The sequence below is a fragment of the Sciurus carolinensis genome, chromosome 1, assembly GCF_902686445.1.
Source record: "Sciurus carolinensis chromosome 1, mSciCar1.2, whole genome shotgun sequence".
Lineage (NCBI taxonomy): Eukaryota > Metazoa > Chordata > Mammalia > Rodentia > Sciuridae > Sciurus > Sciurus carolinensis.
The window spans coordinates 183,866,260-183,893,533 of record NC_062213.1 but is presented as its reverse complement, the minus strand read 5'-3'; the positions used below and the strand labels follow the sequence as shown (position 1 = coordinate 183,893,533).

The window sequence follows — 27,274 nt, the reverse complement described above, 5'->3', positions numbered from 1 at the left end:
GACCACTGCGGCCACCCAGATGGCAATGACCAAAAGTGTGTCATTCTGGAAGTGAATGGTCACCCATTAACTGTCCAGAGATGCCCTTGTTGCCCCTGGGTCCCTCCCCCTGGAACTTACCCCCTCACAGATCTATGTAATGTCATTGTCCAAAGTGTGGCCTCAGCCTGAAGGGACACCCCCCAACACACACACCTTAGGCTCCAGGAGTTTCCAGCTGTTGGCCTTGAGTTGCTGTAACTCCAGGAACTTGAGGGTCACATCCTCGATGGAGAGCTGTAGGAGGTCCCAGAAACCCGCCAGGTCCTGGAAGGTGGGCACGGGGAACGCAGTGGGGTCCTGTAGCAGTGGAAGACATAGGGGAGGCAGCCAGTCAGGGAGGTCTGACCCCAGCGAGGACCACAGAAAGCCCTCTCCAATCTCACCCTCAGGAAGTTCAACTGGGAGAGTGGGGTTTGGGGTGGGAGAAAGTAGGACCAAAAAAAGAGCCCAGGTCTCTCCTTTCTTGGGCACAAATACCTGATACCCCTCCAGGCACAACATACTCAAAACTACCCCTGCAGACACACAGACCTGGTCTCACCTCCTGGTCACACTCTGGGTCACCTACCAGGTCCACAAACCTGGTAGGCTCATTCCTATGGGCACTCACCATGCTTTGCTGACACAGCCGGAAGAACTGCTGGACCTTCTGGGAGAGGAGAAGTTGTGTACTGCCCACGGCACTGCGGATCTTCTCCAGGACTGGAGAGCAGAAGGAAACTCAAGGAGGGGAATGAGGCATCTCCCTCCCCGGCCTCCAGGAAGTCTGCCCTGAATGATTCTCACCACTCAAGTTATATGCACTGTCTGTCTCCTCCACCTCTCCCCCATCCCATTCTCAATTCCTGACAAGCAGCTCCCAGTCCAGCCTCACCTAGAGGACCATATCCTCCAGCACCAATGCTCCTTCCTTTACACAACCTACGTTAGCTGAGGCCTCATCCTGTATCTTCTTCCTTCCACACTAGAGAACAGATGGAAACCAGTCCTAGCCTAGCCCTGTTGGCTAAACTTGGACCCTTCCAACTTAGCAAGGCCCTATCTCAAAATAAGAAGGACCAGGGGCGAAGCTGAGTGGTAGAGCACTCGCCTAGCATTTGGGAATCTCAGGTTTCCTCTCCAGCCCCAGCCCCACAAAAGAAAAGCAAAGAAAAAGAAAAGAAAAAAAAAAAATTACTAGGTCATTTCATGAACATGACACTTTGTCTTCCTAGTCACTGTCCCATAAACTTAGGGACTATGTCTCCCCTCACCTTAGTCTGGATTTACAGGCCAGGGCAGCGACTGCCTGGCTGAGCCTTAGCTCTGATCTGACTGGCACTGCCCCCCGCCCCCACCTCCAGGAAGTGCTCTGGGATCACTCTGATCCCCACGCCAGTTCAGATCCGGCTTTCCCTTTGTCCTCAGGAATTTGGTGACTTGGACTGGTGGTCATCTTCTGAAAGTCTAGCCCTCTGCCTGATCAGAGCCCTGGACTCTGAAGCTGCTTGCTTCCAAGGGCTCCCAGCAGGTCCTGCTGCCACTGTCGCTGGCCCACCTCCAAGCTCTGGGCCTGAAGAGCCAGTGAGGAAGGCAAACTCAAGTCCACGTGGGGTGGAGGAGGCTCCTACTAGGCTCAGCCCGACTCGCCTGCTTCATGGTCCCCAGTGCCCACAGGCCCAGCCCACTCTGCGGATGGCAGTGGACTCACTCTCCTCGGGCAGCTCATAGTCCTCCGCCTCGCGCTCCATCTGCTGGCACCAGTGCTCCAGCTTCTCCACCTCTGCCCGCAGCATCTTGATGAACCACTCGCCGTCCCGTGGGCAGGGGGACGTGCGGCCTGAGTCGGGGAGGCTGCGTGAACCACGCTCCATCCAGGAGTCGCGTCGGCCAGACCCGGGGCCGGGGGCGGGGGCGGGGGCAGGGCCGGGCGACCCATCGGTGGCCGGCGGCTCATACGGCAGTGGGTAGCCCTCGCGGTAGGCCCACTGGCCCTGCGTGTGGACCGTGCGGAAGACTGAGTAGGTGGGGGCCCGGGGCCCGGGCTGGGGCTCAGAGGCGTGCCTCTGGAAGGAACGTCCAAACTGCAGGGCCTTGTCCTCTGTGGCTACCGTGGCCAGGCCAGCCAGGCCCTCCAGTTCCAGGTCTGCCTGCACGCCAGCCGTCACGCTGTTGGAGCGCTTGAACCTTGCCCGCCTGTGGAGAGAGGTGCCTGTCCCCTCTGTCCCTGACCAGTCTCACCTTAGCCCTCACCCACACCCCAGGCAAAAAGGGAAAGGAGTGAGGAAGGGAACCTATAAAGCAATGGCTATGAGTCGGAGCACTTGAAATGGATGAGTCCTTGCAACTAGTAGGTAACCTAATATACCTACGCATTGCACCACCTCTGGACAGGTGACAGTCAAAATATTTAACAACCAGTACTCCATGGCCAGAACAGATGCCAATACACCAATCACAGCAGACTGTGACCAAAGTGCTGGGACCTCACCCTCCAGAAGCTGGACTGTAAGGTAGACCAGAGGGTCCCAGGTAGGGTCCAGGGTAGTGTTAGTTCTTTATGGATGAATGCAAATGTGTTCTGTATTCTAACAAAGGTAAGTCTGTGATTGTTTGCACCAGCTGTACAGTGTGTCCTCAGCCCTAAGACAGATGAGTAAACCTAGGCCCAGAGGTTCACCATCACCCAGCTACAAAGCAGCAGAGCTAGGAGCTGGACCCTGCCTGGGCTGCCTGCTGGGTTCCACAGTCAGAGCACTCTGTACCACACTCCACAGCAGCTGCTAGAACATCAGGGGAGGAGGTGTCTGGGAGCGGCTGGGGGTGGAGTGGGCATGTGGCTGGGAGGACTTCTCCCCTGAGGACCCTGAGGCTCAGCACCAGAGCCTGGCCAGACACAGTATGCCAGTGCCAGTGGAGCTGAATTAAGTTGTTGGCAGGAATGACATAGGGCCTGGAAATTTCTTGTCTTTGAGTTAATAATATGCAAATCCTATGCAAAACAGAAAGTCAATTGGCCTTGTTCATTTCTCCCCTGAGTTCAGAGTAGGGACTCTTTTCTCGGTGCCCTCTAAGATGTATAAGGTTGGGGCCTGACAATACTTTAGGAAGTGGGGAGTCAGGAGATGTGGGGGGACAGAGGATGAACAGAAGTTCCAGATCTGAGAATGTAAAGACCTCACAAGAAAGATCCATGGGTCCTGAGTTCCCCCGATCCCCACATGGTCCGAAGAGAGACAGGCTTCTTGGGACAGCTCCAGGGACCTGTCCAGCTTCCCAGGAGACTCTCCCAACCCCCTCAACTTCAGTCTTCCTCATACTGCCCAGGCCTTCTCTCCTTGCCTGCCTGCCTGCTTCCCTCCAGCTGGCGGGCTGCCTGCTGGGAGCCTGTTGCCATAGAAACCAGGCCCAGAAGGATGCTGCAGGACCCAGGAAAGAGAGATGCACTCATGTGCAGTCTCCAACAAGCCCTATGTCCCCACCCCCACCGAGAGAGAGAGACAACATGTCTTCACTACCTCCCACATGGTCTTTACCTTGGTGTCTGCCCTGGTCAAGACTGGCATCACCATTTGCCGAGACTGTTGGACAGCCTCCTTTCAGATACCTCTGCATCCATTCAGTTCAGTACAGGAGATCACTGGACTAGCAGGCAGTCCTGAGTTCTAATGCTGGCTTTGCCACTGTGTGTTCATCTAGGCCATCTAATATGTGTGAGGGTATATTTAAAATAGATGATATATATGATTTTATATTACACAGGAATATGTACATATGCCTAAAATATACACACATAAAATTATAGGAATATAAAATTAAGGACTGAACCAGTAATTGTCAAGGTATCTCTTCTAAAATTATACCTTGCATATTTGAAGATCTAAGCCCCAACAATCCCTCCCCAAACTACTGAAGAGTATAGTAATATTCCTAAAGAGCTGAGTTCTGCCAAATCATTTCTCTGCTTTAAACAGGGGCTGGGGATGTAGCTTAGTGGTAAAATACTTGCCTAGCATACACAGGACCCTTGGTTCAATTCCTAGCAACACACACACACACACACACACACACACACACACACCATCATTACCATCATTTCTTCAAGTAGGAGGTGTAGCTCAGTGGTAGAGCACTTGCTGAGCATGTATGTTGGGTTCAATGACCAGAACTGGAAAAAACAAATTCCATAGCTTCCCATTGCCAGCAAGATAAAGTTCAAACTTCCTGCTAGCACCTACCTGAACCCTTATGAGGCCCTTATGCTCTGGTTGCTGTCCTCATGTTTGATCTCATCTCTTCAACAATCTCCTTGTTCCCCAAATAGATTATCCTGATTCTCCACCTTGACACATGCTATTTCCCTGCCCCAAATGGCCTTCCTCCTCTTCACTCCCTGCCCAAGTCCCTCTTCCTCTGTGAATCTCAGGCCACGCCTCAGTTTCCTACACCCCCAGCAGTCTTCTCGCATTCAGAGAATGTGAAACTGTTCCCTGGTGAGAGTCTTGTGTGTCTAACTACCATCAAGATGCATCTTTGCTTCGCATGAATATTTCTGTGCCTTTGAACTAGTGAGCATGTAACTCCTTCAGAGCTCCAGGAGTTGCAAATCACAGAGGTAAAGGTGGGGTATGCCCCAGTAAACACACTACCAAAAAGCTGCTATCCCTGCTGCTTCCCTGTCAGCCCCACTAAACACAGATCTGTCCTTTGGCACCACTGGGCCTGCTGCCTTTCACACCTTATTCTGAGAAGTCCTGTGAGGATGGGGCTCCATCTCCATGGAAGCAGCCACATAGTCTGGAACAGGAGCACAAAGTGCCCCAGGCTTCATGGTTCTCAGTCACTCCCTCATGAGTGTGCATCAAGGAAGACTGAAGGAGCTGAGAGCTTACGAGATTAGTCGTAGAAGCACACTCCTCACCAACACTCCCAGCCAGGGGCCAGAGATTTACAAGGCACAAACAGGAGTCAGTCATCCTTGTGTAAGTGGCATTTAAAACTAGCAAAAAAAAAGAGCAATGGATCAAAGATCCAAAGTCCAGGGGAACATGGGCATTTCACAGGTGGGTGGAGATAGCAGAGCTCATAGAGGAGAGGAAGAAGCCAGGGAGGATGAAGAAAAAAACCAGAACAGACCTAAGGACAGACAAGGAGAGGAAGGTCTCCAGAAGGAACGAGCAGGCAGCACAGATAATGCAGCCAGTTACGAACAAAATGTGTCACCAAAGCCACTGTGACCAGAACAAAAGCAGGTTTGGTGGGATGTGGGGGTACAGACTGCAGCGGGTTTTCGGGAGGTGGAAAAGCTAGTCATGATGACTCCTTCAAAGAGCTTGGCTGAGAGCTGGGTGCAGTGGTGCACACCTGTAATCCCAGCAACTCAGGAGGCTGAGGCAGGAGGATTGCAAATTCAAGACCAGCCTCAGTAATTTAGTGAGGCCCTACACAATTTAGTATGACTGTCTCAAAATAAAACATTTTTACAAAATCAGTTGGAATGTGCTCAGTGGTTAAGCGCCCCTGAATTAAACCATGGTACAAAACAACAACAAAAAAAAAAAAAAACCTTGCCTGAGGAGCAAAGAAGAGTGAGGGAAACACAGTTAAAAGGGAGAGGTTTTGTTTAAGATGGTTCTCACCTACCACATCCCAAGGGGAAAGAATCCAAGAGGTAGGCACCCAAAGAGGTTCACATCCTAATCCCCTGAGCCTGTGAATGTGTTACCTTCCATGGCAAAAGGAACTCTGCAGATGTGATGAAGTGAAGGATCCCGGATGAGGTGACTATCCTGGGTTATCCAGGGCTGTGCAATTTAGTCACTGGGGTCCCTGTCATGAGAAAGGGAGGCAAGAGGGCTGGAGGAGGAGAGGAGCAGGAGGAGCAGGAGGCGGGAGGCCTGAAGCGATGCAACCTGAGGGCAGACCCTGTGGGCCTCAGTCAGCTGGAAAGGGAACAAAACAGATTCTTCCCAGAGTCTCCAGAAGGGACGCGGTCCTGCCACCCCTTGATATAAGCCCAGTGGGGTCCAGTACAGGCTTCCAACCTCCAGAAACAGAAGACATTAGATATGCATGTTTTACCTCACTAAATTCGTGGTCATTTGTTAAGGCAGGAATAGGAAACCAATACAACCTGTAAAGAGAAACTGACTGAAGAAACAAAGAGGTAACAGTCCAAGGAAGATTTGAGGGGGATAAAAAATAGTAACATTTCCTCTGAGCACTGAGTATGTGCTAGGCTAAGCACTTTGTGTGAAAACAACATGCTGACTCCTCACAACCGGTCCTGTGATAAGGGTGTTAGTCCCATCCCTACTTACAGATGAGGACAGTGACGCTAGTGACTTCCTAAGATGGAACGACCACCTCTTCAGCCACTGCACCCGGCTGCCTCTCTAGACTACAGGGGAGGGCAGCTCTAACGAGGAAGACAGACGAGCCCACTGAGGCCGGGCCAGGGAAGGGATGCAGGTAAACTGGAGGCTGGTCTGGAGGTGAAGCAAGGTCCCACCAGATGACCTCAGTCATCACAATGAAGTGGCTGGGGAGACCATCTGCCAGAGACTCATGGGGATTGAGGAAAGGGGTGACAGAACAGACAGGCTAAGCCCAGGTACCAGGAGCCAGGCTGCCTGCATCCAACAGCCAGCTCCACGGCTTGGGCCTGTTTCTCATCTGTAAGTGAGAATGACAGTCTCCGCTTGTGGGACTGCAGTGAGATAATGTGTGTGAAGAACTCAGGACAGCACCTGCCAGCCCATTGTGTCGGCTATTGTGGAGAAGTAGGAAAGTTTGTGGCTCTCACTGTGAAGAAAGGGAGCTGGAACACACAATAGTCCGAATGTATCATGAGGCCCCAGCTAGGGCATTGTAGTCATTAATTATTCTGATTGCTGTTGATCACTTCCATCTGTTCTCCCGCAGCACTCCAAACAAAACCTCTTTTATACTCCATATCACATTGTATTGTAGTGAGTTATTTGCATATCTGTCTCTCTCACTAAATAGGGCAGCTCCTCAAACATAAATGTTGGCTGGGTGGTTGATTGGTTGGTTGGCTGGAAGGAAGGATGGTACAGACCACTAATTATCCCCCCACATCCATTCTTCCTTTCTTCCTTAGTAACAGAATCCCATAATTTTAAGCTGGACACGTGGCCACTTTGGATAAAGATTCTTTTCCCAATCCCCCTTCCAACTAGGTATAGCCATGTGGCTAAGTTCCAGTCCTTAAGATATAAGCAGTAGTGGTATGTACAACTTCCAGAAAGTATTCTTCAAAGGAAAGCATTGGATCTGTTTTCCATCTGTATAATTTTATCATCTCAAGTGTATATAAACAGAATCATATATACATATATATATATATATATATATATATATAAATATATACACATGAACGAAAGGAAAGCATTGGGCTGAGGTATAGCTTACTGGTAGAACACTTGCCTAGCATGATCAAGGCTCTAGGTTCCATCCACAGTACCAAAAAGAAAGAAAGAAAAAGAACAGTGTCATTAAGAAGAAGGGTGTGCCCTTCTTTGTCCCTCCTTCCTCCCTGATAACCAGAGGCAGATGATGGCTGGACCACAAGCCCCCATCTTGGAACATGAGACCGCAAGCAAGTGTCAAGGGTGGAAGAGCAGTAAGACAGAAGGAGCCTGGGTCCTGACACCATGGAACTCCTACCAGCCCTCTCTGGGCTTGTTCTCAGCAAGAAAAAAACAAAATTCAATTATCTTTAAGTCACTGTCATTTGGAGGAGGGGGTCCTGTAATTCACAGCCAAACCTAATCCTAACTATAGCAGATGAATTTTCGGGGTAGTGAAGTCCAGGTCTTATGCCCAGACTTCTAAGTTTTAAGTTTTGGCTCTGGCAGTGTTTGCTGTGGTCTCCACCAACAGCTGTAAGCACAGGATAGAAACGGGCTCCGGCTGTGAATTATCACTAGTGTGTAACAATGCACTCACGGTATTTTCTCCCCAGGCCTTTTAACTAGGCTCCAGAGGCCTCCTCCTCTCCAGTTCTTCCAGGTGACGATCACATTCTTGGTGATTCTGGAAGCTGTTTTCATGGTTACTTTAGGGAGATGTTCCCTCTGTGATTCTCTGGGGGATAACACATAAACCTCTGGGAAGAAACTGGATTACCCCCAGAGACACAGTGTCCAAAGAAAAATCCAGGAACTGTCAAGAGGAGTATTTGGTAGGAGACAGGCAGGGACAGGAGGAGGGGCAGGGAAGAGGAGGGACAGTGACATTTTAACCAGGCACAGCCTTCGTACTATTGTGCCTGTACCAGACGCAGCACATCTAAGATGATCAGGCTGGGATCCTCGAGACCACCACCCCAGCCTGGGTGGGACTAGATGGCATTTCAGAAGGAGTCACAAAGGTCAGTTAGGAGCCGCCCTGGAGTTGAAGGAGAGGAGGGGAGGCAGTACCTGTGCCGGGCCTTCTCTTGGGACGTAGCCTCATGAGGATGGAAGATTCCTTCCCAGGGCTCAAAGGGCTCATCCTTTCAGCACATGCCCTTCCCCAAGTGCTGAAGCCAAAGTGACCGTGGTGCTAAGGAAGGGGTGGACAGGCCTTTCTACACAGCTTCCCAGGTGGCCCTGGGTGGGTGCAAGCGGGTCCAGGTAGGGTTGTCAGAGCAAACACAGGATGCCCAGTTAAATTTAAACTTCGGACAGATAACAGACTTTATTAGTAGTAGCAGTACATCCCAAATATTGCATGGGACATCCTCAAATAAAATGTGCTTGCTATTTATCTAATAAACTGTGCATCCTGGTGGGTTTGTTGCTGTCATCTGTCTCTTTTGGTCGGTGTTTTTGGTGATGGTGTTTTTGTTTTTGTTTTTGCTAGATCTGGAATTTAAGACATGCTCTTAGTGGGAAGGATATAGAGATGGAAGATACTGGGGGTGCCCATGGATACAGAGAGCTGGCAGCACATTTTTTTATGATCCCAAGGGGGCCCTAGGACAGTCTTGTAATATTCAACAAGGACACTGGATGACCTTTTATATGACACAGAAGGTGCTGGGTCGGGAAGACAGAGGCAGTAAGGACACCTTGTGACAGGGCTGATGAATTCTCACCACGTGGTCTTAGCATACGCTGCTCCTTCTGCCCGGAACATTCTCATCTCCCATTTTCTTTTTTATTTATTTTATTTATTTATTTACTTGTGGTGCTGAGATGAACCCAGTGTCTCACATATGCTAGGCAAGCACTCTACCACTAAGCTTCAGCCCCGCCCATCTCTCCCATTTCCATTCAGTTAATATTTGTTCATCCATCCTCTGTGCCACCTGTCACAGCTGTATTTCTCCCCCAGCCTGTTTCTTCCCCCCACTGCTGGGTATAAAATTCAAGGCCTCACATGTGCTAGGCAAGTGCTCTCCCACTGAGTGATAGCCCCAGCCCTATTCCTTGTTATTGATGAGACTGATGAGATTCTTAGATTAACGTGGAGCCAAGTTTCACCAAGGCAGGTGTTGCATCTGGTTCTGCTCATGTTTGTGTCCTCGATACCCAGCACAGTATTTGGCAAATAACGGGGATCCAATCCATTTGTGGGCAAATGAGTCCTGGGTATGGGTGAGGGTGCAGCCCCACCTCCGTGCACTCTAAGCTAAGTCATCATTGACGATCGACAACTGGAAGGCTCCACAAGCAATTCTCAGATGTAATAGGCAGTGCGCTGAACTCTACCCAAGAGGTTGGCAGAGAAACCTTGAAAGGCAGAAACAAGCACTTTCCTGTCCAGCAATTTTAAAACCTAAGTACAGACAAGTGAGACAAGAAAATGGGTGGCAGTGGGTGGGGGGTTAGTCCTGGATGATTGCCTGGCAAGGCTGCTGGAATTCATGGCTCACTTTTATATACCAGTTGGGGCATGGCGTGTGGTGAGTCAGACTCAAAGTGCCAGGGACAGAAGGGACGGCAAGGGCCGTACAGGTGTATAACTAAGGATGCCTTCATCAGACAAGCAAGGGAGCTGGGCCAGAGAGTTGGGCCAGATTCCCCCTCTCCCCACCTGTCACTGACTCTGAATTCCCAGTGTGATCACCTGTCCCAGGCAATCCTGATTTTCAGACACTTTTTCAAATTCATTCTGCTCCATCCAGACCTCACCAAGCACTTACACAAGTGCAGGGAAACCCACGACACTCTCTGCCTGACCGTGCCCTGCCCACCTTTCACCCCGAACTGCTTCCCACCTAGGAATGCTTCTCCCTGTATCCGCTACTATTGGCCTGGTCCAAACCACTGATCACTACAGTAGACTGAATCAGCTTAGGAAGCTCCACCCCCGCCCCAAACACACAGAAACGCTGGATAAAATCAAACTAAAAAGGTGTTTCTGCTACAATGCCAAGCTTGGAAACAGGGGAGACATCTTCAGGTACCAGAAGCAAAGAGGAAATTCAAAAAGCAAGTAGTGAGAGGGCATATAAGCCAAGGGAGCCCCAGGAATCTGGGACCAGACATATGCTAGAAGCTAGAAGGGAAGCCAAGGGAGGGAGGAGAGACCCCAAACCTGAGCATCGTGGAGAGCTGGATGGAGACCTGTGCATGAAGCCAGCAGCCAAGAAGTTCTGTTTGGTTTACAAACCTGGACCAGATAAGCTCATGCCAGTGATTCGGGAATGTGGCCTGGACGTAGGATGCTGGGAAATCAGAACATTAAGGCTGCTTTGTGCAGAGGTGTGCGGTTCAAATGTGTACTGCCAGGGAAACACAGAAATTCAAGTTGAGATATTAACTTTAAAAGTGGCCCCAAGCTCAAGTCGTACCTCAGCATTGCAGAAACAGCCCAAGAGGAAGGAGTTGGTGATAACAGTGAACTCATAATTGCTCGAACATGTTTGTAAATCCACGCTATTAAACCATAAAAGACACGATGACTAACCTAGCAGAAACTTTTAAAGAGGTATAAGCAAAATACTAGAGAAATACAATATGGAAAATGAGGGGAAGGAGTTAAAGAGAAAACTGAAGTGTTCAGAGCCTCTCGTTTTGTGTCTAAGAAGAATAGAAATACTAATTTTAGACATTATTAGAAAACCAAGAAACTAAGCATATCTGTCAAATTTGTAAGGTAAATCACTACAACAAAATATAAACTTCCAAACCAGTGGAAGAAAAAAAGAAAGTAAACTTGATCACTTTAGCAGAAGACAGAAAAATCAGAGAGGAGAAAAGTAAAGAAAACGCATGTTAAATACAAAAAAAAATTTACAGATGACAGAAATGGCTGGGCACCATGGCGTACACCTGTGATCCCAGTCAGTTGGGAGGCTGAAACAGGAGAATCCCAAGTTCAAGGCCAGCCTCAGCAACTTAGGAAGAACTTGTCTAAAACAAAAAAAAAAAAGGGGGGGGGGTGGGTAGCTCAGTGGTAGAGCAGATGTGGGTTCAATCACCAGTACCCCCTCCCCAAAAAGGCAGAAATAAATACAAATAAATAATAAAAATATTACTATATCAATATCAAATGGATTAAACTTTGGCTACGTATTGCTTGCAGTAAGCAACACATCAGAAACATAAGGATACAGGAACACCAGAAATAAAGAGATGGAGAAAGATGTAACCAAAAGAAGTAACCAAAAGAAAGCAGCTATAGAAAATTTTTAAAAAGGCAAAAATCATTAGTGAGCAGGGAAAGCAGTCTTATTTCATGATAAGAGTCAGTCCACTGAGAAGATACAATAACCATAACAGCACACAATCAAACTCAAATAAAAATAAAGTTACCAGGGAAAATGACATATCCACAATCACAGTGAAACATTAAACACACCTTTCTCAAAACTGGTAGATTAGGGGTTGGAGCTAGAACTCAGTGATACAGCACTTGCCTAGCAGGTGTGAGGCACTGGGTGGGATTATCAGCACCACATATAAACAGATAAAATAAAGGTCCATTGACAACTAAAAAACATATGTTACAGGTGCACACCTGTAATCCCAGCAGCTCAGGAGGCTGAGGCAGGAGGATGGTAAGTTCAAAGCCAGTCTCAGCAACTTAGTGAGGCCCTAAGCAACTCAGTGAGACCCTGTCTCTAAATAAAATACAAAAAAAGGCTGGGGATGTGGCTCAGTGGTTAAGTGCTCCTGAGTTCAATCCCCAGTACAAAAAAAAAAAAAAAAAAAAAAACCTGGTAAGTAAACATACCAAGAAAATGGAAGACAAACATTTGAAAGATATAATTTATAGATTAGACTGCATATGTAATATGCTACATATAATACACATGTAATATGTGCATTCATGAAAGAGGCAGCCTCAACACATTCTAAAGACTAAATACCAGACAGATCACACACTCTGACCACACATAGCAAATTCAGAAACCAATCATGAAAAGGTAGACACTCCCCCCGAGAAATACACTTGGGAACTTAAAAAACAAACAAATAAAAAACCACCAATTTTTTCCTAAATTCACAGGTTAAAAAGGAAAATATGATAAAAGTTACAAACTATTTTAGAACTGAACATGAAAAATACCAAATCTCAAAATGAGATGCAGATATAATAGTATAATAAGAAAGGAAATTTATAGCCTAAATCAAAAGCACATTAGAGGGCTGGAGCTTTAGCTCAGTGGTAGAGCTCTTGCCTAGCATGTATGAGGCACTGGGTTTGATTCTCAGCACTGCACAGAAATAAATTAAATAAAGGTCCAACAACAACTAAAAAAAATTTTTAAAGCACATTAGAAAATAATTAATACTGAAAGCTAGTGTTTAATTCAAGAGTTTTTAAAATAAAAGTCAAACATGGTAGAAGAAATAAAATAGTAACACCAAACAGGTAAAGGAAAGGACATATAATACATTTAAATGTTAAAAGATACAAGGTTGATCAAGAAAGAGAAGTCAGGCATAAATACTTATATTAGGAATGAAAAGGAAGCTAACCTAAAGGTACAGTGAACATTATAAAATTATAATGTTATGAGAAACAATATTTCATGCCAAAAAATCGGAAAACTACCAATTTTTATAAAACGGTCTGTTGTTTAGAAAAATATAAATCACCATAATGAACTCAAAAAGAAAAACCAGAATCAACCAACAACCACTGAAGAAACCCTAGTTTCAAAAGCTCTCTTATTCCCAAAAGGCATCAGGCCTAGATAGTTTTATAGGTAACCTTTCCCAAACCTTAGGCAATAGATCATTCCTGTTTTATACAAGTTGTTCCAAAAAAACAGAAACAGAGAAAGGTACCAAATTTATTTTAGGAGTCTAGCATAACCTTAATACCTGAACTGAACAAAAACAAAACAAAATCGTAGGCCAATATCCTTGTGAACATAGATATAAAAATCCTAAAGTAATAACTACTCAAAAATATAGCAATACACATAAAAATAATCCAGCAAGGCTATGATAAAAACTCCAAGAGTTCCATATATCCATTCTCGCCTCAGTCTTTGCTCATAAGAACCGTAATTTTCAGCTACGTACTTGGTACTTTGCACACTGCTTCCCAGCTGAAAGACCATCCTCCACAGCCCCCAAGCAGCAAGTTGCCACCATGTGATGTGGTTATAGTCGATGTGATGTAGGTGAAAGTGCAGTGTGTAACTGTTTAAAAGGGAATGATGATACCCTTCTTCCTCTGTTCCGCCTTCCCACTGCTCAATACGGACCTGGCAGGTGAAGCTTGAATTTCAGTTTGAATACACAAAGGATGGAAAAGTAGCAAAAGGAGAGCTTGGGGTCCTGACACTGTACCTCTTACATCCAGGGGGCTTTAGGTGTAAGAGAAATACCCTTCTTCAAAACCCTGAGGCCCTGATACAGCCACATTCAATACAAACTGATAACAGAATCAAGCAGACTTTATCCAGGAATGAAAGAATGGGCCAACAGGGAAAATTTATTCATATAATGCACCACATTCCACATGGAAGAAGAAAATCTAGGACCATCTAAGCAGACTCTGAGAAAGCATTCAGTAAAATTCCACTTGCATTTTCTATTTAAAAAAAATAAATAAAAATAAAAACTCTTAAGTCAACTAGGAATAGAAAGAAATTCCTTAACCTGAAAAAAACAATACCTATCACAATGTGTAGCAGACATCTTGAGAAGCATAGCTACTAAAATCAGGAATGGAATAAGCAAGCTACTACTCAACAGGAAACAGGATTGGGGTTGTGGCGCAGTAGCAGAGCACTTGCCTAGCATGTGTGAGGCACTGGGTTCGATTCCCAGCACCACATATATATAAACAAATAAATAAATAGATAAAATAAAGTTTCATCAACAACTAAAACAAATATTTTAAAAAAACAGTAAACAGGAAGTCTTATTCAATGCATTATTATAATAAAAATTAATTTTAAATAAAGATTTAAAAGAAATATCCTCATTTGCAAAAGACTATATAGAACACCCATCATGATTTTTCAGATAACCTGAGACCTGACAAGAGAGAGCAGCAAGGCTGCTGAATACAAAATCAATAGACAAACTTAATAGTGTCCCCATATACTAGGAATGCCCAATTATAAAAGACAACAGGAAAAAAAAAGACCTGGATCATTATAGCCACCACAGTGCAAAACACCATCACCTTTCTGATGGATCCTGAAAAATAACCCCTACTAGCCTCATTTCCACTACTACTTTCCTCAAATTCATTCTCCATTCAGCAGCCAGTGATCTTTTGTAAACATAAATTAGAGCATGTCACACTCTTTCTTTAACCTTTTAATAGCTACTCATTACTTATAATTAGATTCCAATTCTTTCTCATGCCCATGCTCTGCATGACCTGGCCCCTGGAACTCTCCAATGCACTCTCTTGCTACTCCCCCATCGCCCCCATCGCCCTCCTCGCCGACCACGGGAACCTTCTATCAGTTCCTGATGGATGTCAAACCTTTCATGCCCAGGGCCTTCGCAAATGTGATTTCTTCTCTCCAGAATGCTTTTCCCTCAGTTGTCATTGGAGTGTTCTCAAACATCAGCTCAAATGTCATCTGCCTAATCTAAATAAGGTTCTCTCTTATCTCTTCCTCTTTCATATTCCCACCATGATGTGCAATAATACCATTACACGGTATTACCATAATGTGTCATCCTATTTTTATTCATGGATTATTTATTGATTGCCTCAATTTCCCTCTAGACTCTAACTTCTATGAGGACAAGGGTCATGTTGTTGGTGTTTCCCTGCGCATCTGACACAGTGTACCGAACATTTATCATTTAACAAGGCTTAATAAGAATGAGCTGAATGAATAAATCACGAATGGATGGCAGTTTGCTCAGCTAGGATGCCTGCTACACTCTTCCCAGAATTCAGGTTTATTAGGAGGAATGGAGGGACCCCTCAGGGATCTATCTGGATGAGAGGTCAAAAAGCATCCCAAGGGAGCAGTGAGGACACATAGGCTTGGTTTATGGTCCACAGGTAGCACTGGAGTCAGCGTGGAGTGCAGAATTAGGAGCACAGAGCTATATCCATGCATGGCTCCTGCCCTCTCTCAAAAATTGAGGTCATGGATTTGCAAATTAAGTTTATCATAAATTGTCACTCCACTGTAATCTTCCTGACATATTAAGAATTTGGAGGACAGTGGCTTTGGGTTTGATAAAGGCAACAAAGGCAGCTTTTTGCCACCCTTGATGGAAGCATTTATACTTCAAGACTGTAAAGACTGTCAGGGAGCTAGAGCAGGAGCGGAGAAAAAGGGTGAATCCCACAGAAACCCTCAGAAGACTTGATCTTTCTCTCACAAACACACACACACACACACACACACACACACACACACACTCACAACCCCCAGGGGTCCCAGGAATAGATAGTGGAACCATGAGGAAAGCCAGAAGGCCCAACAATGGAACGTGGGAAAAGAGCTGCAAGGGATAGTACTGGGGCCCTAGTTTGATTCCTACAGTGGGTATGGCCTGGACAACTCCGATTACCACAAAACCCTCATAGTCAGCCCCAGAAAGGTTCCCAGATACCACATCTAGGGCCACTGGCCTGGTAGCATTGTGCCCCAGAGGGCAGATGGGCCATTGTAGCATGGCCACATGGTTTATAGAGTGTTTCCCTAGGGATAACCAACAATAGAGAAGACTTCTTTCAATATTCCCTCCACAACTTACAAGGCTAATTCTTCAGATGGTAATTAAGGAAGGAGTGTTTCTGAGGCCACCTAATGCCAGAATAGTGGCTGCTGGTAATTCTGCTGTCTTGGGTACACCACGGACTCAGGCATATAATAGGTACCCCAACTGGTTAAATGCTTGTGAAAGCCAAGTGAGGAGGAGTGTTGTATCTGCCAGGGGCCGTGAGAGGCAGTCTTTCTGTTTATTTCTTTGGGGCTCAAATACTGGTACCTCAGGATGTAAGGAGGGATTGGCAGTTCTATCATCCCCTGTAAGGGACAATGACTAGAAGCCTGCTTGCCACCAGTTGCTTCTCCTTACCTTTCCTTCCAACCAACCACCATCTGTCTGTCTGCCTCTAGGCACCTGAGAAGGCATGAGTACAAGGAGAACTCGCTTTGGATTTGAGGACTACCCTAGTGAGGTCTGTGGACAACCTCTGCTTCTGCTCTGACTCCTCCCCAATAAGAAGGTGGGGTCTCACCTCCAATAAGAAAGCAAGTGCAGGCAGAGTGAGCGGGGGAGGACATGACCGGCTCTGGCTCCTCTTCTCCCCCAGTGACACCTGAGATGCACCCACCATGACCTACCTCTTGTCCTCTTCCACCTGTACACCGATGGAGTGGAACTCTCTTCGGCTCCTGTTCTCGGTGTCCGAGTCTGAGATAGTCTCCACCTGGTGGCAGGGTGGAGGAGTCAGCAGCTGGGGCTGGCCAGGGGACGCAAGCCCTTCCCAGTGAGAATGGCCAGCACTGGCAAATCAAGTCAAATGGCAAATCTTCAACCATAAACTCCCTGACAAGACGAGAGAGCAGACGCATCAAGGTGGCAACCACTGGGCACCTCTCTGCACTCCCTATCAGGGATGATGGTACAAGGGGCAAGCTGAGTGGGTGAAGCTGCTGAAGCAGCCCTGTTGATGACCAGGCACAGAGTCTACTTGCAGCTCAAGGCAAGTCAAGAAGTTCTAGGTATCCAGAAGATCCCGCTGATCTTCTCAACCCATCCCCAACTGGCTGGACCTGAGCCTTCGACGGTGCCTCCTCCTTTCATACCTGCACCCCAATGGACGGCCGCCACTTCCGCTGTCGCGCCAGGCTCCGCAGCTCCTCCCTGCCAGGGATGGTTTTGATGATGAGTGTGGGGGGCTTGGGGCTGGCCCGGGGTGGCACCGGCGCCAACTCGAGGGTGCGTGCGCCCATGGCGGGGCCGTCCAGCCCGTCTGCGGAGCTGCAGCGCCGGGCTGGGCCCTCGGTGGCGGTGAAGCTCTCGTGGGCGGAGTCGGTGCTGCTCTGGGCGGTGATGGAGATGCGGGGCGGGGCCTGGCTTCCCGGCGGGATGGGGGGCGGGACCTTTCTGAAATTGAAGGCTGTGGAGAGCGAAGGCAGGGTCGCCGTGAGTAAGACACGCATCGCTGCGAGAACCTGCGGCCCATCACGGTGCACTCCCTCAGGACCCAGCGGCCACGTGTACTCCGTGCGCACGGGGCCTGGGCTGTTCGCTGCATCCCGCCCAGAGAGGAAAGCGGTCTGTCCGCAGCACAGCTATGGCGCTGGCCAGAATGGACACCAGCGCGGTCTCCAACCAAGGCCCAGGTCAGGGGCAGAGAGAGCATACTCACAGGAGCCGGGCCTCCCTGAGACAGAGGCAGGGGCAGCAAGGAGGGGTAGGCAGTCGTCGTCTTGAGAGCAGCCGGCCTGGATGGCCCGGAGGTAGCTGTGGCTCCGCATGCGGAAACAGCCAGGCAGGTCCAGGGCGTCCACGGCCTGGGACTCAAGCTCCCCAAACACAGACCCGCAAACGGCCTCCAGCTGCTGGTTCAACTCCTCGCTGAGCTAGGGGCAGGGGCCAGGAGGTTAGTTACCAAGGGGCTGGGATGGAGTGCCGTGCCTTAGGAACAGATCTAAGTTTGCATCCACTAAGCCTCTGTGTGACTCTTCTTCCCCAGCATTTGGCTAAAAGAAACCTTCACTGTCCCCAAAGTAAGATGGGGACACCTGTGATACTCCCCAAGGCCTGCCTTGGGGCCCAGCCTTCTTTAAATACCCCTACCTTTCCCCCACCTATGCTTCTCCAGGTGTCTGGCTGTACCCCAGACTCCTGAACATACTTTCTTCTCTACCTAGTCCCTCATCTTTCTCACACTCGAGCATGACAGAGAACCTTGCCATCCATACTCCTATGAGGTATCAGGGTCGAGACTGCAGGGAAAGACAATTTATTACTTATTACCCCACTACATTACCAAATTGACTAAAAGAAACCTATACAGATATAATTCCAAGGGGCAAGATAGAAATTAATGGGTAAATAATGGAATGGAATTATTAACCTACAAGTATTTCAAGACTTTCCCCACTTTGTGCCCACGAACAAGGGTTCTGGCTTGGTCCACTGGTTTCTGCCCTGTCCTCACCCTCCAAGGAAAGCTCAACCATTGCTGGATGAAGTTTGTTTTTGTTTTTGGTACTGGGGATTAAACCCAGGGGTGCTTAACTACTGAATCACATCCCCCCCCCCTTTTTTTTTGAGACAGGGTGTCACTAAGTTGCTCAGGACCTTGCTAAGTCACTGAGGCTGGCTTTGAACTTGTGATCCTCCTGCTTCAGCCTCCCAAGCATCTGGGATGAAGTTCTTCTTTTTGATTTTTGGCATTTTGTGGTGCAGAATTCATGATGTTAAAAAGTTACAAAGCAAGGAAGAAAAATACAAAACAAAATTTTTGTTCATGGAACCATGCCACAAACCATACACTAAGACTAAATATACTACAGAGGTTTCAGCATAAAGAAAAAAATAAAGAAATAAAGGTAGGAAAAGGTAGGACCAGAGGTAAGCTTTGTGCCCAAAACACAGCTGACAGAGTCCTAAACATTGCTCAAAATGGGCACCTACTTGACCCTAAGCTTCTACCCAGCCAAAGCATGCAGGAATGTAGCCTGAGGGTTGCCTGCATAGGCCACGGGGTGAGGTTCACCTAGATTCAAGCGCTGTCTCTGTCACTTCCTAGAAGTGTGACCTGGGAAAGCAAAAGTTTTGGAGCCTCAAATGGGAGTGATAATGATACCATCTTTATAGGACTATATGACTTTGAAAGTGTGAGGCACCTAGTGCAGCAAATGGCACAGAGAAAGTCACGCCCAGGAAGCACAGGTTAGGTTGTTCATGAGAACCACAACTATTCCTGTCACTAAGCCCAAGAGAAATTGCCATGTGGATGATTATGTAGAGGCCACTGGATGGAGTCTTGTACAAGGTTCTCAGTAATACCCCATGGTGAATATAACAGCAAGTATCCCAGGCTGCATCTTGTGACATCTCCCAGGAAAGGTTCACAGCATCATATTTATGTGCAGTCAACAAAGACTCAAAGGATTGTCTTGACCCAAGTGTAAAATGCAGTTCAATATTTTCATAACTAGACCTCCTAAATATAACATGATTTCACTAGGCCCTAGTTCAAATAGAGCTGAAATTTCCATCCCCTTCTACTAATGGGAAAACTAAGACTCAGAAAGGGCAGATGAATTGTCCACAGATAGCCAGTTGGTAAGTGGTAAAACTAAAATTAAACGCTACATTTCCTGGCTCCCCTGTAAGGCTGATTGAGCATCAGGATCTCCTGGGGAGCCTGTTAAACCCACGTTAACTCAGGCCCTCTAACTATATGTTTCTCTCTGCTTTGGCTGCTTGGAAGCTCAGAAAAAAATCTGCTGAAGATAGACACTCAATGGTTCTAATATAGGCCCAGTAATGGAAAAGGACTGCCTGAATTCCTTCCTAAAGGAACTTTATTACAATGGAACAGAAATCACAGGTCGTAGAAAAAGCAATCCAAGATCCAGTAGAAGTTAAATTTTTACATGTCCAAGCAGCCTGGCCTCTGTGGCTGTCACCATGACTTCCTATAATCTACTATTCAGTCATCCTGTCTCTGGACACTGGGGACACCATGGATAGCAGTTGCCAGGGTATTTCCTGGAACTCAGGAGGTGAACTAACTCCTGCCATTTCTAGATTAGGCTCAAAGCACTCGCCAACTAGACCAATCCAACCCAGAGAGTCCCTCCTGGATCCCAGGGGAGCTAATCTAACCCTAGATAAGAGCATTGTGGTATCAAGTAGCCTGGTCATCAGGGATTCAAGGAATCGCACTCTGCACTTAACTTCAGTCTTCTTCTATATGTAAAACATTAGGCATATCTAACACATTGTAGATGCTCAATAAACATTAGCTATGACTATTAGTAGCAAGAGGTTCTTATATCACAGTGACAATACCACTCAGAATGAGAGAGCTCTCTATCCCAAATAGACATCTGTTTGTCTTAAAATAACATGCATAGGCTACATCCACAACAAACTCTATCCAAGGCAGACAGTGAGAGAGTGAGAAGCTCCTTAGGGTCATACACCTTCCAACTCGACTGGCCAAGAGGAGATTCTGGGGATCCTACAAGGGACAAGGACCCAAGGAAAACACAGACTCTATATAGGCTCACAGAGGATCACTACAACTGAGTTGATCTGCCCTATGTTATGTTATGCTTATAAAATGGTACCACTGCGTGGTGAATACTCCCACTATTCCTGCATCAACCTCCACCCTCCTTCCTCCAACCCCCACTTGCAGGAGAGTCAGAGTCAAAGACTCCTCTGAGGAAATGAGATCCTTAGCCTTTCTACAAACCAGACTCAGAATCAGTAGCCATTTCCAAGCACATGGGATAATGAAAGGAAAATACTTCGTTTGAATCTAATTGAAAATCATCCATGCTAGAGTCAGTGGGTCCAGCTGGGGGCCAGGCAACATCCTGTACACTTTACGTAAGTTATTTCGTTTAGATAACCTTTGAAGCCTCCCATTTCAAGCCACTCCAACACACTGGATAAAACATAACAAATGTCATTTTATATGCATAGCTGAGCTCACAAGAAAGCAAGCTAAGTCCCCAGGGGACAAAAGCAAAGAGGAGACTGGAAAATCAGAATATGAACTATGTGAGCCAATGCTGCAAACAGCCCAGTGGAGGCGGGCAGTGGGGGCAGGGGGTTCTGGTCTCAGTAACCAAAAGACTTAGGTTTTAACACCCACTCTGGCGGAGGAGTGAGGCGTTGGGCTCACATGAAGCCCAAATGAGAAGCAGAAATGAGAACCTTTAAAAGCTAGGAAAGGGGAAATCTTCGATGAAAATGTAGACAAAAAAAAAATTTTTTTTTAAATCAGTCCTTAGCACAGGCTGATACAAAAAAGTCAGTTTGTAGTTCAAGCACCAGGGGGATGAAAGGAGACAAATTCCCTAAAAATTGTACCCATAAGCCAGTCCTCCCACAGACACAGGGTTGTGTATCTTCATGGGCTTGCATGGCCCAGATTAAAAATTAACATAAAGTGGCCCCAGACCAGGAATATTCTAACAGAAGCAATTGCAAAATGCATCCCTGAGGGACCCATGCCTACCCAGGCTGCTCAGCAGCTTACAGACAAAGCTCAACTGAAGATGAGCTGATGGTGTCTACGTAGCAGACACCTCTGACATCACCCGTAATGGTCTCCACCTCCTGGCGTGCTCTACTTCCTCTGGAGTGTGGACTGGACTTATTGGCCCACTTCTCAGGAATAGAACATGGCAGATACAATGGGATGTCACTTCTGAGACTAGGTTACAGGCTGTGGTTTCCCTCTTAGACCTCTCTCTCTCTCTCTCTCTCTCTCTCTCTCTCTCACACACACACACACACACACACACACACACACATACACAGGATTTGCTGTGAGGGAAGCAGGCTGCCATGTTGCACAAGGACCCTAAAGTGAGTCCCATGTGACAAGAAATTGATGGCTGGTGAGGATCTAAGCCTGCAACCAAGCCCATGAGTAAGCATGGAAGCAAGCCTTCCCCCAGGCAAGCCCTGAGATGACCACAGCCCTGCCCATCACCTTAGCTGCAGCCTTGTGGGATGCCTGACCCAGGTTCATCTAGTTAAGCTGCTCTCAAATTCCTGACCCACTGAAACTAGGAGATATAAGTTCTTATGTTTTAAGATGCTGCATTTTGGTATAAATAATTATGTAGGAATAGATAACTAATACAAACTGTGATATAAACTTTTAGTAAGTCATTGAGAATCCAGGTTTTTATCTATTCTAGCAGCTAATGTTGCCTTATCTATAACAAAATTGTTTTTAAAGTATGTTTGATATTAAAAAAAGATAGGATCTTGCTGTGTTGCTCAGGTTGGCTTTGAACTTCTGGGCTCAGGTGATCTCCTGCCTCAGTCTCCCAAGGAGCAAGGAATACAGGCATGTGTTATTGTGCCAAGCTTTAAACTATCTTTAAAAGTCCTAACTTCAAAGCTAAAACTGAAAATAGAAGGATAGAACAAAAGCTTTGGGGAAAAGGGAAACCAAAGATTTGAAAAGGAACCAAATGAGATTTCTAGAAATAAAAATAAGTTAGCAAAACTAAAATACAGGGCTGGGGTTGTGGTTCAGAGGAAGAGCGCTTGCCTAGCATGTGTGAGGAACTGGGTTCAAACTCCAGCACCACATAAAAATAAATAAAAAAATTAAAAAACCTAAAATACAACTGATGAGTTGATAGCAGATAAGACACAACTGAAGAAAAATTCACTGAATTGGAAGATACACTGGAGGAACACACCAAGGGGGCAGCAACGGGAGTCAAAAAGATGGAAAATATGACATTAAAATAGATACATGGAAGAGACAATAGAAGGTCCCACTTACAACATAATAGGAGTGCCAGATGGATAGACTATGTAGACTGCGAGAGAGGCAATATTTAAAGAGATAATGACACTTGTTGGGAATTTTTGTGACTTTTGATTTCACACATCAAAGAGTAAGGAAGGCTAAATCCTATCACCCAAGATGATTATAAAGTCGGACAAAACTGTCAAAAACAATCACTTTATTCCACGACAATCAATCAAAGGCACACAAAAAGAAACCTTCATCGTGAATGTTACTGAAATTTGGGTAATAACAGCATGACTTTGTGGTAGCCTTGCCTCAGGTCGCTCCCATCTCCCAAGCCTCCAGCTCTCAGAGTTACAACAGTTAACCCAGGGTGTGAAACCAGCTGCTTCCAGCCACTGCCAGGGGCTCCACTTCATTTGGAGCATTGTCAATTACAGCTTCAAGAACAGGGAAGGCCAGAAACACTGCCAGGCTGAGGGTTCAGCACTGCATGGGGCAAGCAATGGACTCACAAATTGGCCAGGTAATTAACAACAGTGAGTTTGATAACTTCTTCACATATTTTGGGCTAACTGGAGGTTGGGTGAGTGCACAGTAGAGACCAGAGAGGCACTGAGACACCCACACATCCCTGACCAGTGGAACCAATATATATGTTCAGAGAAAAATACAAGACAGCTGGGGAAGAGTAAAAGCCAGGGTACACCTGAAAACAACCTGAAGTTATCACTCCTCAGGCCACGCATAGAACTTAGGGAGAGAAAGAAGTCTTCCCAGCTCAAGATTTTTGAGCACAACTTCTGGCCAATCTTTAGCTAACCACGAAGGTATGCAGACACAGGGACAACCTCCAGAGGGAACGGCTTAAAAAAACAAAAAGAAGGACTGGGGAGATAGCTCAGTCGGTAGAGTGCTTGCCTTGTAAGCACAAGGCCCTGGGTTCAATCCCCAGCACCCAAAAAAAAAAAAAAAAAAAGAAAAGAAACAAACAAAAAGAAAACTGAACAGAGACATCAGTAGCTAAATGTTGTGGGCCAGATGGATTTCACCAATTTAGTCCAGGGATTCATTAACAAATAAACAAAGTAATAACAATAACAATTTTCAGGAGGAAAAAGTAAGAATTCAGAGTTGCTATTTACTTAAAATGTTCTGTATTCAACTACAAATTATGAGACATGCAAATAATGAAGAAAATGCAAACTGTCCCCAAATGTTGGATTTCTCACCCCAAAACTACAAAGTAGTTATTATAAATATATTCAAGGGTTTGGGATATAGCTCAGTGGTAGAGTGCTTGCTTAGCATGTGAGAGACCCTGGTTCAATCCCCAGTACCATAAATTAATTAAATAACTAATTCAGAGAATGAAAGAAAACCATTCCTAAAGATTTTTTATGCTTAAAGATTTAAAGGCAAGCACAAATGCAATGATTTCATGAATAAAAATCACAACAAAGAGAAAGAATTTTTAAAAAGAAATAAATGGAAATTCTGGAACTGAACAGTATAATAACTGAAATGAAAAATTCAGTAGAAAAATAAGAAATTATTGGTAAACCTGAAAATAGATCAAAATAAATTGCCCAATCTGAAGAATGGAGAGAGAAAGATTTAACAGAATGAACAGAGTCTCAGAAATCTATGGGCCAACATCAAGCATACCAACATATATGTAACGGCAACCCCAGAAAAAGAAGAAAAAACTTAGAAGAGGAAGAAAAGGAGGATGAAGAAGAGGTGGCAGGAAGAGGGAAAAGTCAGGGAGAGAAACAATATTTGAAGAAATAATCGCCTAAAACTTTCTAAATTTGATTTTTTTAAACATTAGCCTATAGATTACAGAAGCTTAATGAACCTAAAGTAAGTTAAATACTAAGAGATTCATACTGAAACACGTAGTCAAAATGTTGATAGCCAAAGACAGAGAAAAACTTAATAGCAGCAAGAGAAAAATAATTCATCACATGTAATGAAACTAGTAGCTTTTCATCAGAAACAATGAACACCAAAAGATAGTGGAATGGCAAAAAAGACTGTCAACCAGGAATTCTATATCCGGCAAAACTAACCTTCAAATCCAAATTTAAAATAAAAATATTTCCAGATATAGACTGAAGAATTTATTGCCAGCAGACCTATCGTACAAGAAATAGTAATGGAAGTCCTCAGGCTTAAAGGAAGTAACACCTGGTGGTAACTAAGATACACAAAAGGAATAAAGAGCAGAGAAATGGTAAATACGTGAGTAAACATAAAAGGCTCTATAAAATATTTTCCTCACTCTCTTAACTTCTTTGAAAAACATAAGGTTACATAAAGCATTTATTATAATATCATTGTTGATTTATAATAACTGTTAAGTTCATAACATATACATAAGTGATTTATATAACAATAATATCACAAAGAAGGGAGAAGAGATGTATTGGAGCAATGCTTCTATAGTTTACCATCATTAATTATATTTGATAAGCTAAGATAAACATTGTAATTTCTAGTGCAACCACTAATAAAATAACTCAAATACTATAATGAAAAAATAACAAAGGAATTGAAATGGCAAACTAAAAAAAATTTTTAAAACAAAATAAGACAATAAAGAAAGTACAGGTAAACAAAATATGAGACAACTCAACTATCAATAATTGCATTATATGTTAGTGGACAAAAAACTCCCACTCAAGGCAGAGGTTAGCTAGGCATGGTGGCACATCCATGTAAACTCTGACTGGTGAGTCAGAAGGACAGCAAGTCCAAGGTCAACCTCAGCAACTTAGCAAGACTCTATCTCAGAACGACTGGGTATGTACCTCATTAGTAAAGCACCCTTGAGTTCAAACCCCAATGCCAAAACAAACAAACAAACAAACAAAAAATCAAGACCCAACTATGTGAGGTCTGTAAGGGATATACCTTAGATTCAAAATAAAAATGGGTGGAAAGTAAGAGAATGGAAAAAAATGTACCAAACAAACAGTAACCAGAGAGAATTTTCCAAAATGGATGGAAGACATGAATCCTCAGACTTCGGGAGCACCTGTTCAAACATATCACAGTGAAACCACAGAATACCAAAATCAAAACGAGATCTCAACAGCAACCAGGCAGAAATGAAAATTACCCACAAAAGCAATTATGCTAATAGCAGACTTCTTAACAGCAATAATAGAAGACAGATGACAAATACCTTCCAAACACTGAGAGAAAATAATTATTGACTTAAAATTCCCCTAGTAAGCTAAACTACATTGAACAGTGAGGAGAAGAAACTGGGGATAGAGCTTAGTTGTAGAGTGCTTACCTAGTACATGTGAGGTCCTGGGATTGAACCTCAGCATCAAAAAAAAAAAAAAAAAAAAAGAAAGAAAGAAAAAGAAAAGAAAAGAAAAGAAAAAAAGTGAGGATAACATACTTTGTTACAGCTTGCTGTACAGCGAACAGATATTCACTGAAAAACTTAAGAATATACTTTAGGAGGAAGGAATGGATAGAAGAAGCAATGGAAGGGGGAAAAAGGTAAAGTTGTGAGCATACACAATCAAGTCCTGATAGCCTAAAAGGTAGCAACCGTAAGAAAGACTGATTTGAGAGGTAAAAAGGTGGAACTGAAATACTGGACAACAAGTACATAAAAAGAAGGAAAGTGATCATCAGAAAGTTATTTCAGGGGCTGGGGCGATAGCTCAGTCGGTAGAGTGCTTGTCTTGCAAGCACAAGGCCCTGGGTTCGATCCCCAGCACTGCAAAAAAAAAAAAAAAAAAAAAAAAAAAAGAAAGTTATTTCAGGGCTATGGTTGTAGTTCAGTGGTAGAGCACTTGCCCAGCATGTGTGAGGCACTGGGTTCAATTCTCAGCACCACATAAAAATAAATAAATAAAATAAAGATATTGTGTCCATCTACAACTAAAAACTTAAAGAAAAAAAAAGAGAAAACTTGTTTTAAAAAAAAAGTCATTTAAGTATTTAACGGGATGCGCAGGCTAATAGTTTATTGTATTCATCTACCATGACATCACTTTGTACCCCATAATTACATACAATTTGTCAATTTGCAATAAATTTAAATTTTTTAAATGCTGAAGTCAAAGAAATAACTGAATAAATGAAAAAAGAATCCCATGTCCAATAATAATAATAATATTGTTAAGAACACAATATCCCATATTGATCTGCGGATTCAATGCAGTCCCTTCAAATTCCCAACTATACTTGAAGTCTCTTAACAAGTTTCCTCAAAGGAGACACAAAACAATTCTTATGAAGAATTACAAAATCCTATTATTTAAACTTCACAAAATCAATTCTTACTACAAAGTTATAGTAATCGAGCATGTGGTTATAGCAATGGAATAAATTTGAAGGTTCATTAATT

The 27,274-nt window shown here is 44.9% G+C and overlaps 1 protein-coding gene across 4 annotated transcripts in view; it reads right to left on the bottom strand.

Moving 5' to 3' along the window:
• The window catches only part of Dlgap3 (DLG associated protein 3), a 96,319-nt gene that overhangs the window by 1,358 nt on the left and 67,687 nt on the right, over positions 1-27,274 (bottom strand). For all 4 annotated transcript variants that reach the window (XM_047562979.1, XM_047562978.1, XM_047562981.1 and 1 more), the window contains exons 6-11: positions 17,797-18,010; positions 17,231-17,544; positions 16,766-16,851; positions 1,733-2,217; positions 653-744; positions 196-339 (exon numbers count right to left, since the gene is read on the bottom strand). In XM_047562979.1, coding sequence (XP_047418935.1) covers positions 196-339; positions 653-744; positions 1,733-2,217; positions 16,766-16,851; positions 17,231-17,544; positions 17,797-18,010 — 1,335 coding nt within the window. The remainder of the gene's footprint in view (positions 1-195; positions 340-652; positions 745-1,732; positions 2,218-16,765; positions 16,852-17,230; positions 17,545-17,796; positions 18,011-27,274) is intronic.